At 39.4% G+C, this 12,366-nt stretch overlaps 1 protein-coding gene across 2 annotated transcripts in view; it reads left to right on the top strand.

Moving 5' to 3' along the window:
• The first annotated feature begins 710 nt into the window (after window positions 1–710).
• Window positions 711–12,366, top strand: part of COLEC10 (collectin subfamily member 10) — a 70,644-nt gene continuing 58,988 nt past the window's right edge. Inside the window, exon 1 of one of the 2 annotated variants that reach the window (XM_001380969.4) lies at window positions 711–1,194. In XM_001380969.4, the coding sequence (XP_001381006.1) occupies window positions 1,047–1,194 (148 nt within the window). In that variant the 5' untranslated portion in view covers window positions 711–1,046. The remainder of the gene's footprint in view (window positions 1,195–12,366) is intronic. The other variant, XM_007488253.3, reaches the window with a different exon arrangement.

Genomic DNA, 12,366 nt, shown 5'->3' with positions numbered 1-12,366 from the left:
TTACTATATAGATCATAGTTACATAGTAATCTAAACACATTCAAAGCATTGATTAAGGCATTGATGATTGATTTTTGACATCACAGTTTCGACTGTCCCTGCCTCTAAGGTATTCTGGGGCTAAATGCAATTAGCACAATGCCATCTGGAAAAATGATCATGAATAGGACTTCACCATTTACAAAGTTCTCCATTTGGGCTCAGGGCAGGACGTCATCCATGAGAGTAGCAAGTGGAAAGAGCACTGAATTTGGAGTCAGAGAACTGGAGTTCAAATCCCAGATCCGTCATTTACTTCCTGGGTGACTTTGTATTTAAGTTCTCTATACCTCAGTTTGATCATCCATAAAATAACATGGTAGGACGAGATGGTATTTAAGTTCCCTTCTAACTGTGTCTGTAATATTTGCCCGCAGTCTTCATTTTTAGGTACCCAAGGTCACATAGCTGGTGAGGAACAAAGCTAAGATTAGAACCCAGGATTCTAGTCTTCCAGTCCAGCACCAAGATGCCATATGGAATTAAGTTAAGAATGAGCAATAGTAATCAACAAGGCAAATATGCTATGACGGGTGGTTAAATGAAATAAATTATGTGTTCTCTCCTCTTGGCAATGACACATCCATAAACTATTTTAGAGGACACAAGTTCATTTGCTTAAACACAAACAAGAAAAATACAATTGCTGGAATAACTCTTTCTCTCCCCTTATTGCAGCCTCTAAGATCTCAGCCTAACAGACAGCAAAACCAGGGCCTATATTCCCCAGAAACATTTCTTCTGACCAGGGCTATTATCTTATAGTTTCAAGATAGATTACAATAAACAGTTGTCACTTTAAAACAAACAGTCTGGACAATGTATCATCTCTGTGGAAAACTGAGAAAGTAAACAATCCGGGATATCCCAGTTTCTTGTTTCCTTGAGCCCCTTGGGAATGCAAGCTCCAAATACTTCATTTTCTTCCCGAAAGCAGAAGGTTTTATTTTTAAAATAAAGCTGTTTGTTTGGAACATCTGAGCAGTGCTTCTTGAGAGACCACAGAGATGAATGGCTTGGGAGCCCAGCTGGGAAGGCATACACTCACTCTCCTCCTGCTACTGCTTTTCCAAATTCACATCCTCTGTCTCAACGCTGACAGTCGCCCTCCTCCTGATGTCTGCTCCACGCACACAGTTTTACCTGGACCAAAAGGTGAGGAGAGCAAAATAAATAAATAAATAAATAAATCAGTAAATCCAGAATGATGCCTGAGGGAGGCCCTCTCCTACTTGTCCCAAACCCACTTAATATCTTCCTTTCCTCTCTTCTCTTAAGCCCCCTATTTCCTCCAGTTTTTGAAAAGCAAAAAAGTTCATGTTGCTTTCTTTATGCAGGACATCTAGTGTTAAGGTCATATACCACTTGCATGTGATCTCAGTAGAATCTGAAGCAGAAACAAAGTTGAACTTACTCAGTAAGGACAAAGATGCCATTTTCCTACTGATTGCCCCCTCCCACCTCTGCCTCCATCTCCCCTTTCTGGTGGGCTGGGATCCCTTTCTGAGGGTTGTTGGAAGGAAGGGGAGAGTAAGAGTACAGAAGATGGGGCATCTCCCACCCAGGGGTTGCTCCCCACCTCTGCCTCCATCTCCCCTTTCTGGTGGGCTGGGATCCCTTTCTGAGGGTTGTTGGAAGGAAGGGGAGAGTAAGAGGACAGAAGATGGGGCATCTCCCACCCAGGGGTTGCTCCCCACCTCTGCCTCCATCTCCCCTTTCTGGTGGGCTGGGATCCCTTTCTGAGGGTTGTTGGAAGGAAGGGGAGAGTAAGAGGACAGAAGATGGGGCATCTTCCATCCAGGGGTTGCTCCCCTCTCATATCCCTCCATCTAATGCTGAACAATGAGATTATATGAAAGCCTATTAAACTGAAAATTAAATCTTTCGGATGTTCCATAGGTCATTGCGTTAGAGCATCAGAGCTTCTGGGCACTAATTAATTTGTGAGTTGAGTGGGTATTTGTTGTTGTAGTGATTGCTATTTGTGTTTGTTTTTATTTCTTGGCTGGAAGGTTATTCAGGAAGGAATATATAGAATTCCTTCTTTAGAAGAAGACCCATTTAGGAGGGACTAAGTTCCTAAAAGCAAAAACCTAGCAGACAACCCCCTCCCCCCAGCCCTACCCCCACTCCGGTTTCCAACAGAAACAAGGTACAGCTGTGCCTTAAGTGACCAGTTGACAGGCTGGTGTTTTCCCAGGGCAGAGCTCTTATTCTTTTGTTCTGGAAGTGGTCACTGCAGTGCAGAGCCCAGCTCCCTGATTAAGAATTCATGTTGTTTCCCTTGGCTCTATAGGGTGGAAGAAATTGCAGCTGTTTTAAATTTTAAATGGGAAAAAGGGGATTTTTTTTATCAGAAATACATCTCCTCATGCTTGTCAGTTATTTAAATGTGTGTTGCTTAAACTGCAGTATTTTTTTTTAATCAGTGAATTAATTTCCTCCTCAGATTGCAATCCAAGTTTTAACCTTTGATACCATAGAATAAATGCATGGAGACACAATGAGACCTCAGGCTGCTGAGGAGTTTGTTTGGTGAATAAATGAATAATAGGAGGGTAAATGTTCACAAAAGAAAGTTTGGACCCGAAATAAAAGATTCATTTGGAACTCTTGCTGGGCTGCCAGTAGGAGCTCCGGAACTATATTGTAGCTGGGAGGTTTAGAGGGTATTTTCCCCAGGTCTTCATGTGAGCCTGAATCAGCTTAGAAAGAGCATGGCCAAACAGTCTCTCTTTGCACAGAAAAATGATGGTAGGACAGGGTCTTTGAAATGGGAAGAAGAAATGATAATGGACTGAAAGGGGTTTTTGTTTGTTTTTAAAATTTTTGTGTGGGATAAAGAAAGAGACAAACAGACCTTGATTTCTTTCAAGCATATAGAGAACTGCCAATGTAGGAACTCCCTCCACCACTGATGTGTCATTTTTCTTCACTCATTTAAAAGAGAGAGAGAGAGAGAGAGAGAGAGAGAGAGAGAGAGAGAGAGAGAGAGAGAGAGAGAGAGAGAGAGAGAGAGAGAGAGAGAGTAAGTGACTTTGACCATAGTAAAGCAGACCCTATTTGCCAGAGGTGGGATTTAGATCCAAGTTTTTCTATTTCCAATACTAGTCTTTAATTCACTTTACAGTGTTGTAAAAATCCATTGTAAATAACATCTTGCTCTTTTGCCTCTTGGCACATTCATATCCATTAAGGTATATTTAAGTTTACAAGGTAGGTGGGTAATGTATAAGCATTTTCAGATGGATAAACAGGTTTAAATGGTTTAAATGTTTACCCAAACAGCTAGTTTTTTACTCATATTCTCATGACTCTACTCCTACTCCACCCCCCCATTCACAACATGAACTTCTTGAGCTTGGAGACCATTCTTTGCCTTTCTTTCCCAAGTGATTAGTGAAATGCCTGGCCCTTTGCTAGCAAATGATAAATGTTCATTGACTGATGGTTGATTAAATCATTGGCAGACCAGTAAATAAAACTCAAATCTCCCCAGAACTAGTCTTTTCTGCTTTTCTGTTCAGAACATGCAGATTCTTATCATTTTTTCAAATTAAATATTTATTCCCAGCTTTCTCACCCCATCCCTCTCCTTCCTGCACCATAGAAGGCATCACCTGACAACAACAAAAATGTGTGTATGAATTACATCTTTTGTGTTTCTGTTTATCAATTCTTGCTCTGGAGGTGAACATTCACAAGCTAGTCATTTCTGTAGCTGTATATAATGATCTCTTCGTTCTACTCATTTCACTTTTCATAATTTCATGTAGGTCTTCCCAAGTTTGTTTGCTTTTTAATTATCCTGCTCATTGTTTCTTATGGCCCAGTGGATTCTTATCATTCTAACAACAAAAAAAAAAATGGGCTTTAAGAGGTACTACCTTGAAATTATTTCAGTAAGGAATTAACTTCTTTTGGAGATAAGTGCATCCTTAATACCAGACTCCACTCCTATCATGCTGTGGCCTTGGGCTATAGGGTGTTGATGCATGCATAATAACCAGCATGACATAAACAAAAAGCCATGATATACATTTAAGTTAACATTTTTTGCATCCCTGTCTTAGATCTAGCCAACCAACAAAGCAGTAGACCAGCTCCCAATTTGTAGCACTGGTGGATTTCTGAGGTGACAATGCTCACATTGAAAAATTTAACTATAGAGTCTCAGAAGCCTGTGTGATCTGGTTATAGAATAGTTCTGATGTGGGTCCTTTACTTCACTCCTTAGGGAAAAACCAGGCGTTGGCTGAGCTCTCTATAGTTTATCTACTTTTTTTAGAAGAGAAAGGTGTGTTTGGAAGAGAACATTTCAGAGAGGAAATAGCAGAGATGAGAGAAAACATTACTCCACTGTTTTATTCTTTCCAGTCCTCCTATTAGCTTATGCCCCCATCATAACCCTATGCTTAGCTAAAAAGGAAGATGGGGAAGCACTAGAGTTTATTAACCCTGAGGACTCAGAGTTGTAAGAACAGATCTTTTCCTTGAGACTCTAGCTATCCCTTCAGGGAAATGAGCAAACAACAAAATTTGGGAAGCAAATCTCTCTCTATAAAGATTTAGTGACTTGATTATAGTTCTAGTATTTTCTATTTGGTGTTGGGGGCAGTCAATGATTCTTACTTTGGAGGGCAATACAACAACCATTTTCACTCTCTGAAGTAATTAGAAATGAGGTATTTAGACTTTAGAAAGAGCTCCCCAGTAAATATTGGCATCTGAAAATATACTCCAAGGGCTTGGGAGCATGCAGACAATATATGCTGCTGTTTGAAAATCCTGTGCATGCTCACGGTGAAAGTGCAGAGGTCCTAGCATCAAATCCCAGCTCTCCTACTTACTACCTTTTCGTGAGTCACTTAATCTTTCTGGGCTTTCATCTGTAAAATGAGGTATTGGTAGAAAGTGCTGGACTGGATAGCTTCTAAGGTCTCTTTTAGATCTAGAACTACTATACTCTGATGGAGCACACAGTGCCTGGAACATAGTAGGTACCTAATAAATATTTATTATGTATAATTGGAAAAAATAAAATATAAAAATAAATGTTTATTTATTTTACTTTCATTCCCCTCTCCCCCATTCACTTCTCTAAAGCATAGTACCAAAGTCATTTTATTTGAAAAAGAAATTATGGAAGTTATATTTTAAGTTAATGTTGAAGATAACAGGCAATTCTAAAATTCAAAAGCCTTAGAGATTGGATTGTGAGCTTTGTGGAGGCAATTTAGTTGAGGGAAATAGCCATCCCTCAGAAGCTTGCATCAGCAGCCTTCTCTTTCTTGCCCAAAATGAGAGGTCTGCTTAAACCAGGGCATGTATCTCAGAGAATAGGGCAAGGGCCAATGACAATGATTTCTCCTTATGCCTCTGGCCAGAGTATATCACTTTGTTATCTTCCTCTCTTTTTATCCCTTTATGAAAGTAAAAAAAGATTGTCTATGTCTATGATGATCTTCCTTATAGAAAGAATGGAGTTGTAAGCATTTCCAAAGATGGTGCAGATTATACTCGAACATACCCAACAGATCTGCTTGAAGGCTTCCAAAAAGTCAGAACCCAACACCTCTGGAAGGCACCCCAATATACTAACTGAATTGTTCATTTTACCACTTTTAGATTTTGAGCTTGGTCTTTGTAAACTCATAGGCAGGAGTTATCCTCTTTTCCCCCCTTTTAACAATAGAATTCATTTTACATTTTAATCACTTAGTGAAAAACCTTCTAAAATGTATGATAGAATCACAGAATTTGAAAGCTGAAAGAGACCTCAGTGGCCAACTACTCCAATCCATAACATGAAGGAATGCTCATTATAACATAACTGACAAGTGGTTGTCCCGCCTTTACCTCTTGAGGCAGCCCATCCTACTTTTGGGCAGCTCTCACTGTTAGGAAGTGTTTCTTGACATCAAACCCAGATTTACCTCTCTGCCACTTCCCTCCTCCACCCACATGGATCCTGGTTCTGCCCACTAGGGCCAAACAGAACAAAGTTAATTCCTCATCCACAAGAGAGCCCTTTAAACATTTGAAGACAGCTCTCATGTAGGGGTTATCCTTTTGCCTGGGCAAAGAGCAACATTTAACTAATTTTTGGAGGGCTTCTTTCCCTCCTCTGACTGAATTACTATACATTTTTTGCCTATTTTTCTCAACACCAAAAAATGGCATCCTCTTTTTCATTTCCTATCTATAATCTCCAATATTACAAATTGATAGTTGTTGGATTAGTAACCTAAAATGTCTTTTAGCTCCAAGCAATGGTTTAATACACTTTCCCCTAAGATTAAAAATAACTTCCTTTTCCTATATTAATAATTGTGTCACTGCCACATTTATCAGAAATTTTCAGTATTGAAAATTCTACCACATACTGTGAAATCTTTAGCAAGTGATTTAACCTAGAAAATCACATTGGGATCATCATTTAAGTTCTAAAGGGAACCTTCAGAGTCTTCTAATACAAGCTTCTCATTTTACAGAAAAGGAAACTGAGGCTTCCATAATTTACCAAAGACCACCTAGATGATAAATAGCAGAATTAGAACACAAATCCTACAAGTTCAGATTCAGCACTCTTTTCATGGACTTCAGTTCCTCCATCTTTAAAATGGCCATAAAAATACTTGCACAATCCCATTCACAGGGTTATTGTAAGAAAAATACATTGTAAATCAATTTGGATCAAAATTATGCCTTTTATCGCCTCTTTGAGAAACATCCAGCTACAATGCATTTTGCTAAATTGTCTTTTTTTTTATTTTCTGGTATTGTAGAATGGGAAGAAGACAAAGGCATTTGGAGCCATCTAAAACAAGTTTTGGAAAAACTGTCATAAAATCATGGAAGCAGAGGGTGAGAGATAGAAGGCACTTTAGAGGTCATCTAGTCCAAACCCGCATTATATAAATAAGGAAATGCCAAGGAAATAAGTAACTTGCTAAAATGGCAAATAGCAGAGATGGGATTTGAATCAGGTCCTCTGATTATAAACTCGAATCCTCATTCTATTGAACCACAACTCTATAGTTTTCATAAGAGAAAAAAATTCTTTCCTTTAATTATTTAAGTCCCTTGAATAGAACATTCATGAAAAACGTTAGTCCATGCCATTAGGATTTTCATATTTGAATTGTCTGTCACTCCTTCTTTGTCTTACTGTGTAAGCCAAATTCTGAAGTTGTACTCCCTGCTTTTTGTGAGAGAAATGAAGGTGGTTTCCCCTAGGTAGTGTATCTGGTAACAATTCATGTATAAGTCTGACCTCTAGTGGTCAAAATTGAAACCACACAGCTGCTAAAAAAAATAGAGATTTTTTTTTTTTAAAGAAAAAAAATATGGGAAAGGTAAAATGTGTAGCTCACTGGTCCAAATTAGGTTTCAGAGTCAAAAAATACTTAATGACTGTTAGAAAGAATGGCATTAGGCGGCAGCTAGGTGGTTGAGGGGATTGAGAGCCAAGTCCCAAGTTGGAAGGTCCTAGATTCAAATCTGATTCAGATACTTCCTAGCTATATGATCCTGGGCAAATCAATTAACCCTCATTATTTAGCCTTTGCCACTCTTCTACCTTAGAACCAATACACAGTATTGATTCTAAGGTGGAAGGTAAGAGGTTTTCTTGGGGGGGGGGGTAGGAAGAGATGTAGTGAGAGGAGGAAGAAAGAGAGAGAAAGAGAGAGAGGAAGGAAGGAAGGAAAGGAAGGAAAGGAAGGAAGGAAGGAAGGAAGGAAGGAAGGAAGGAAGGAAGGAAGGAAGGAAGGAAGGAAGGAAGGAAGGAAGGAAGGAGGGAAGGAAGGAAGGAAGGAAGGAAGGAAGGAAGGAAGGAAGGAAGGAAGGAAGGAAGGCAGGCAGGCAGGCAGGCAGGCACTATATTGTGTCCCACTCTCTCTTTTTGATGTTCAGGGCACAGGATGAAGCAGTTTTTAGTATATAAGCCTATGATCTGAAATCTTTGTTCTCTGTCACTGATTCTCTAGCATCTTGTGCCTGTATTTATATCTCTTTCCCTCTCTGTCACTATATATGTCTCCCCTCCTTACCTTTCTCAGGGAAGTTTTATCCTGCCATATTTTTATTACCTAGGCCAGTAGGCTGCTCCTTAGATAGTCTGGTGACTCCATTCCCAGGGACTTACCTTTTTGGTTCTAGACTTAGCACAGATACACCATTTGGTCTGACTTAATAAGCAGAGCACTGAGTACAAAAAGCTACAATGCTTCTCATTGTTTTAAATGCTGATGCATTCAAAGAGTCGTGCATCTTGTTCTCTCTTTTGACTTCTCTGCTTATGTTTGGCTCATTTAGAAATTAGCAATATAATGTGGTAAAGGGGGGGCGGAACTAAAGACATACTTAAGTCTTATTACTACTTACTAGCCATGAAACCTTGCATTTAATCATATAAGGAATCTCATCATTAGTATCCTCATCTGAAAAATGGGAATAAAGATGCTGGATTTCAGGTAGAAGGGGGATCAGGATTGTTCTTAGATATTACAACTAGTAGCAATATATTGCAGTTGGAGAGACCCACCTGAGTAAACTTTCAAAGCCTTGATTTTCTATAGCTCATTACCATCACCAGATTAGAAATTGGAAAACTCAATGCTTTATATTCACCCAAGGGTAATCAATAGTTTACCTTACAAGCACTATGACCCATAAGACCCAAAACATAAAAGTTTTATTTTTTTATTAAAGAACATAGGAAAGACTCATATCTTAAGCCTCAGACAGCCAAGTGTTACACCAAAAAGATATCAAGATATAGAGAGCTTACCTCTCCCCAGAAACTTGCACCATATCAGTGATTTGTAATATTTCCCTGGCAAAGGGGATAGTGGAGTTCATTCCTCTCTATTGGCACTGAGTCCCTCTATGACTGTAGAAATGTGTATTACACTGATATTTTGATCAGAACTGTAGTCCACCAATAGCTCCTCCTAGTTATGTTAGGAGGCTCAAATTATATAATGAGAACTTTGCAAACTTTATAATGCTATGAAAATAATAGTTATTATTATTATTATTATTATTAACCTAGTGTTACCAAGCTTCCAGTATGGTGAGGGCTTTATTCTATCAGTTTTCCACTGCACGACTCCTGAGATTAGGCACTATTTAGAGAATAATGTAATGGAGTGCTAGGAAATGGACTGGGGAGGGGGGGAAGATATATGCACACACTTTTAAGTTTGATCTTCATTACTGACACTTTCTTATATCTAGTCAATCAGCAGAACAGTAAACTAGGATCTGATTTGTAGCAATAGTCTTGTTTCTGATGTTCAAACCTAGATCCTCTGATGCTAAATCCAAGGCTTGATACACTGTAGTTTACTGCTTCTTCCTTAACATGTCAAATCCTAGCCACCAACCTTTGGTAGAGCTAATGATTCCAATTCTTCTTGACAATTAATCCAAGTGAATATTTTATATACATATATATGTATATGTATATATAGGTATATGTATATATATAGTCCTGTCACCACCTCCATGAAAATGCTAGATCTCCATGTGTAATCATTTTCTTAGGCATTTTCATCATTAACATTCAATTCAACAAACATTAATTATGTGCTTACAATGTACAAGGCACTGTGGTGCTATGAATGAATGAATGAATGAATGAGCATGAATTAAGCACTCAGTGTGTGCTTAACACTGTTCCATGAAGACTTAGCTATCAAAGACAGCTTTGACAAAGATAGTTCAGCATTTGAGAAGTTCTGAAGAAAGTGCGAGAGAAAAGAGGTATTTGACTGCACAGAGAACTGAAGGTCTATAGAGCCAATCTGTTGACTTTGCTATTGTATGCCTGTGAAATTTGGATATTCTACCAGTGCTGTTGTTAGAAAATAGAATCTTTTCCATTTGAATTATCTTAGGAAGGCTCTGAAGATTGCCTAGCAAGGTATGGGACCAGATACTGAGCTGAACTGCCAGGCATTCAAACTTTACTTCAGGGTTTGCAACTTTGATGGGCTTACCACATAGCCCAAATGCCAAATATACATTTACCTAAAAGACTATTTTATGGAGAACTCACATAAGGCAGGAACTTACACAGAGGTCAGAAGGAGCAGTAGAAGGAAACTCTCAAGGTCTCTCTGAAGAACTTCAGTATCAATTGTGAGACATGGGTGATACCAACACAGGACTGTCCAGCATGGCATGTCTGCATCAAAGAAGGCACTGTGCTCCATGAGCAAAGCAAAATTATAATAACACAAAGGAAAGATAAAATGCACAAATATAGCAACATATCCATCCAAATTTTTCAAATGGACCATTTGTGCCTGACCTTTGGCAGAGCCTTCTGCTCCTTTATAGGACTCATTAGGCAGAGTCAAACACACTGTGCCCTGATTCTCGCTGTGATGGGTCATTGATCCTCTTTGAAAATGAAGGATGAACAACAAACAAATAATCAGCAACCTAATTTATGTTACACTGACTAAATGAAGACAATTTCACTATTGAGCAAAAAATAGTATGAATGGGAGCAATATGAAAAGATTGAAAAGGTAGTAGAGTCATATCTTAGAGGACTTTGAATAACTGAAAATTTTGTAAATCAATCTGTAGGGAAAAGGAAGAGAATAAGCATTTATAAATCACCTACAGTTTGCCAAGTGTTATATGAAGTGATTTATAAATATAATCTTATCTGGTCCTTACTAAAAGCCTTTGAGGTATATGCTGTTACTACCTCCACTTTATAGTTGAAGAAACTGGAGCAAAAAGAAAGGTTAGGCGATTTAACTAGAACCATACAGTTAGAAAGTGTCTGAGAGCAGATTTGACCTTGGATATCACTGACTCTAGGCCCAGCACTCCCCTAGTTGCTTCTATCCTAGATGGAGGTACCAATGACTTTTGAGCAAAGAAGTGATAGATTCAGATCTTGTAATTTTGGCATATCAATTTGGCAGTGAAGTCAAGGGGTTCAATCTTTCAGAACAGAGAGAGAGGAAAGAGTGGAGACTTCCCTCCTCAAAGTGGGGTTCAGGGGAGACAACTGATGTTTAGGGTTGGCTCAGAGAGAGGAGAGGGGGTTTGAAGATTTTCCCCCTTTCTGCCTTCCTCCCTTAGCTATGGCTGCTCTCCCAGATTTGCTTTTGTCCCTCTTGTCCCCCCTCCACTACTCAAGACCAAAGGGTCTCTCCCTTAATCTGTTCACTCACACTTGATTCACAGCTTGGGGAAAAGATAACTTCTTTAAATCAGGGTAATACAAAGAATAACTGGCAGGGAAAAGAATGGGAAAGGAAATTCAGAAAAGGGGGTCCCTGTCCCTATCTAAAACCCTTTTCCCTCCATCCTCAAGTTTGGGGGAAACTCAGATTTTGACAGCCTGAGCCCCCTGAAAGAAAGTCAGGTTGACTCACCCTGGGTTTGGCCCCTTGGCCATAGTTCAGACCCAGGGCAACAGGAGCTGAGGTAAAGTCTGACAGAGATTCAAAATGCCTTTCTCAGGTTTTTCCTTCAATAGTCGTTTTCAATTGGGAAATGTTGGGGGGAAGGATTTCCAGTCACAAACAGGAAAAAGTGGGTAACCCTCAGGAGAAAGTCTTATTCAACCTTCTCTCTTTAGCTTCTCCCAACTGAGAGAGCAACTGCTCTTCCAGCCAGAATCTTCTTCACCTCCTCCAGATTTCAATCTCCTAGGGCCCCTCCCCCATTGAGGTGATCAGTTCCACACATTCTTCAGCCTGACACTTTTCTTATGTGCCAGCCTCTGTCACAGCAGCCCATTTAAAGATGAATGCACAAGAGTAGAAAACAGATACAAGTAGACCAATGATAGGGCAACTAGGTGAGGCAGTGGTAGAGTGCTGGGTTTGGAATCAGGAAGACTCATCTTCATAAGTTCAAATCCAGCCTCAGGTATTTACTAGTAGTGTGACCTTGGAGAAATCACTTAACCCTGTTTACCTTAGTTTCCCCATCTATAAAATGATCTGGGAAAGGAAATGGCAAACTGCTCCAGTATCTTTGCCAAGGAAACCTCAAATGGGGGTCACAGAAAAGTCAGACATAACTGAAATAACTCAACAAGAAGACCAATAATAAGGCTACTGTAATGATGAGACCAGGTGATAAGGTAGAGGTTAGAATGGAGAAAAGGATATGGACATGGGAGATGGATAGAATCAATACCTGACTATTGGATGGTGAGATGGAAAGTAAGGAAAAGGGAAGAATTGAGGATGATTCAAGTTTTAAAGCAATATGGCTAGAAGAATACTGATACCATCAATATAACTATTCCAGGTTGGAGAAAGGATAGTTTGGGGGGAGGTTAGA

This window comes from Monodelphis domestica, chromosome 3, assembly GCF_027887165.1.
Source record: "Monodelphis domestica isolate mMonDom1 chromosome 3, mMonDom1.pri, whole genome shotgun sequence".
Lineage (NCBI taxonomy): Eukaryota > Metazoa > Chordata > Mammalia > Didelphimorphia > Didelphidae > Monodelphis > Monodelphis domestica.
Note: the sequence above shows the minus strand (reverse complement) of the source record. Positions and strands in the feature narration are given on the sequence as shown.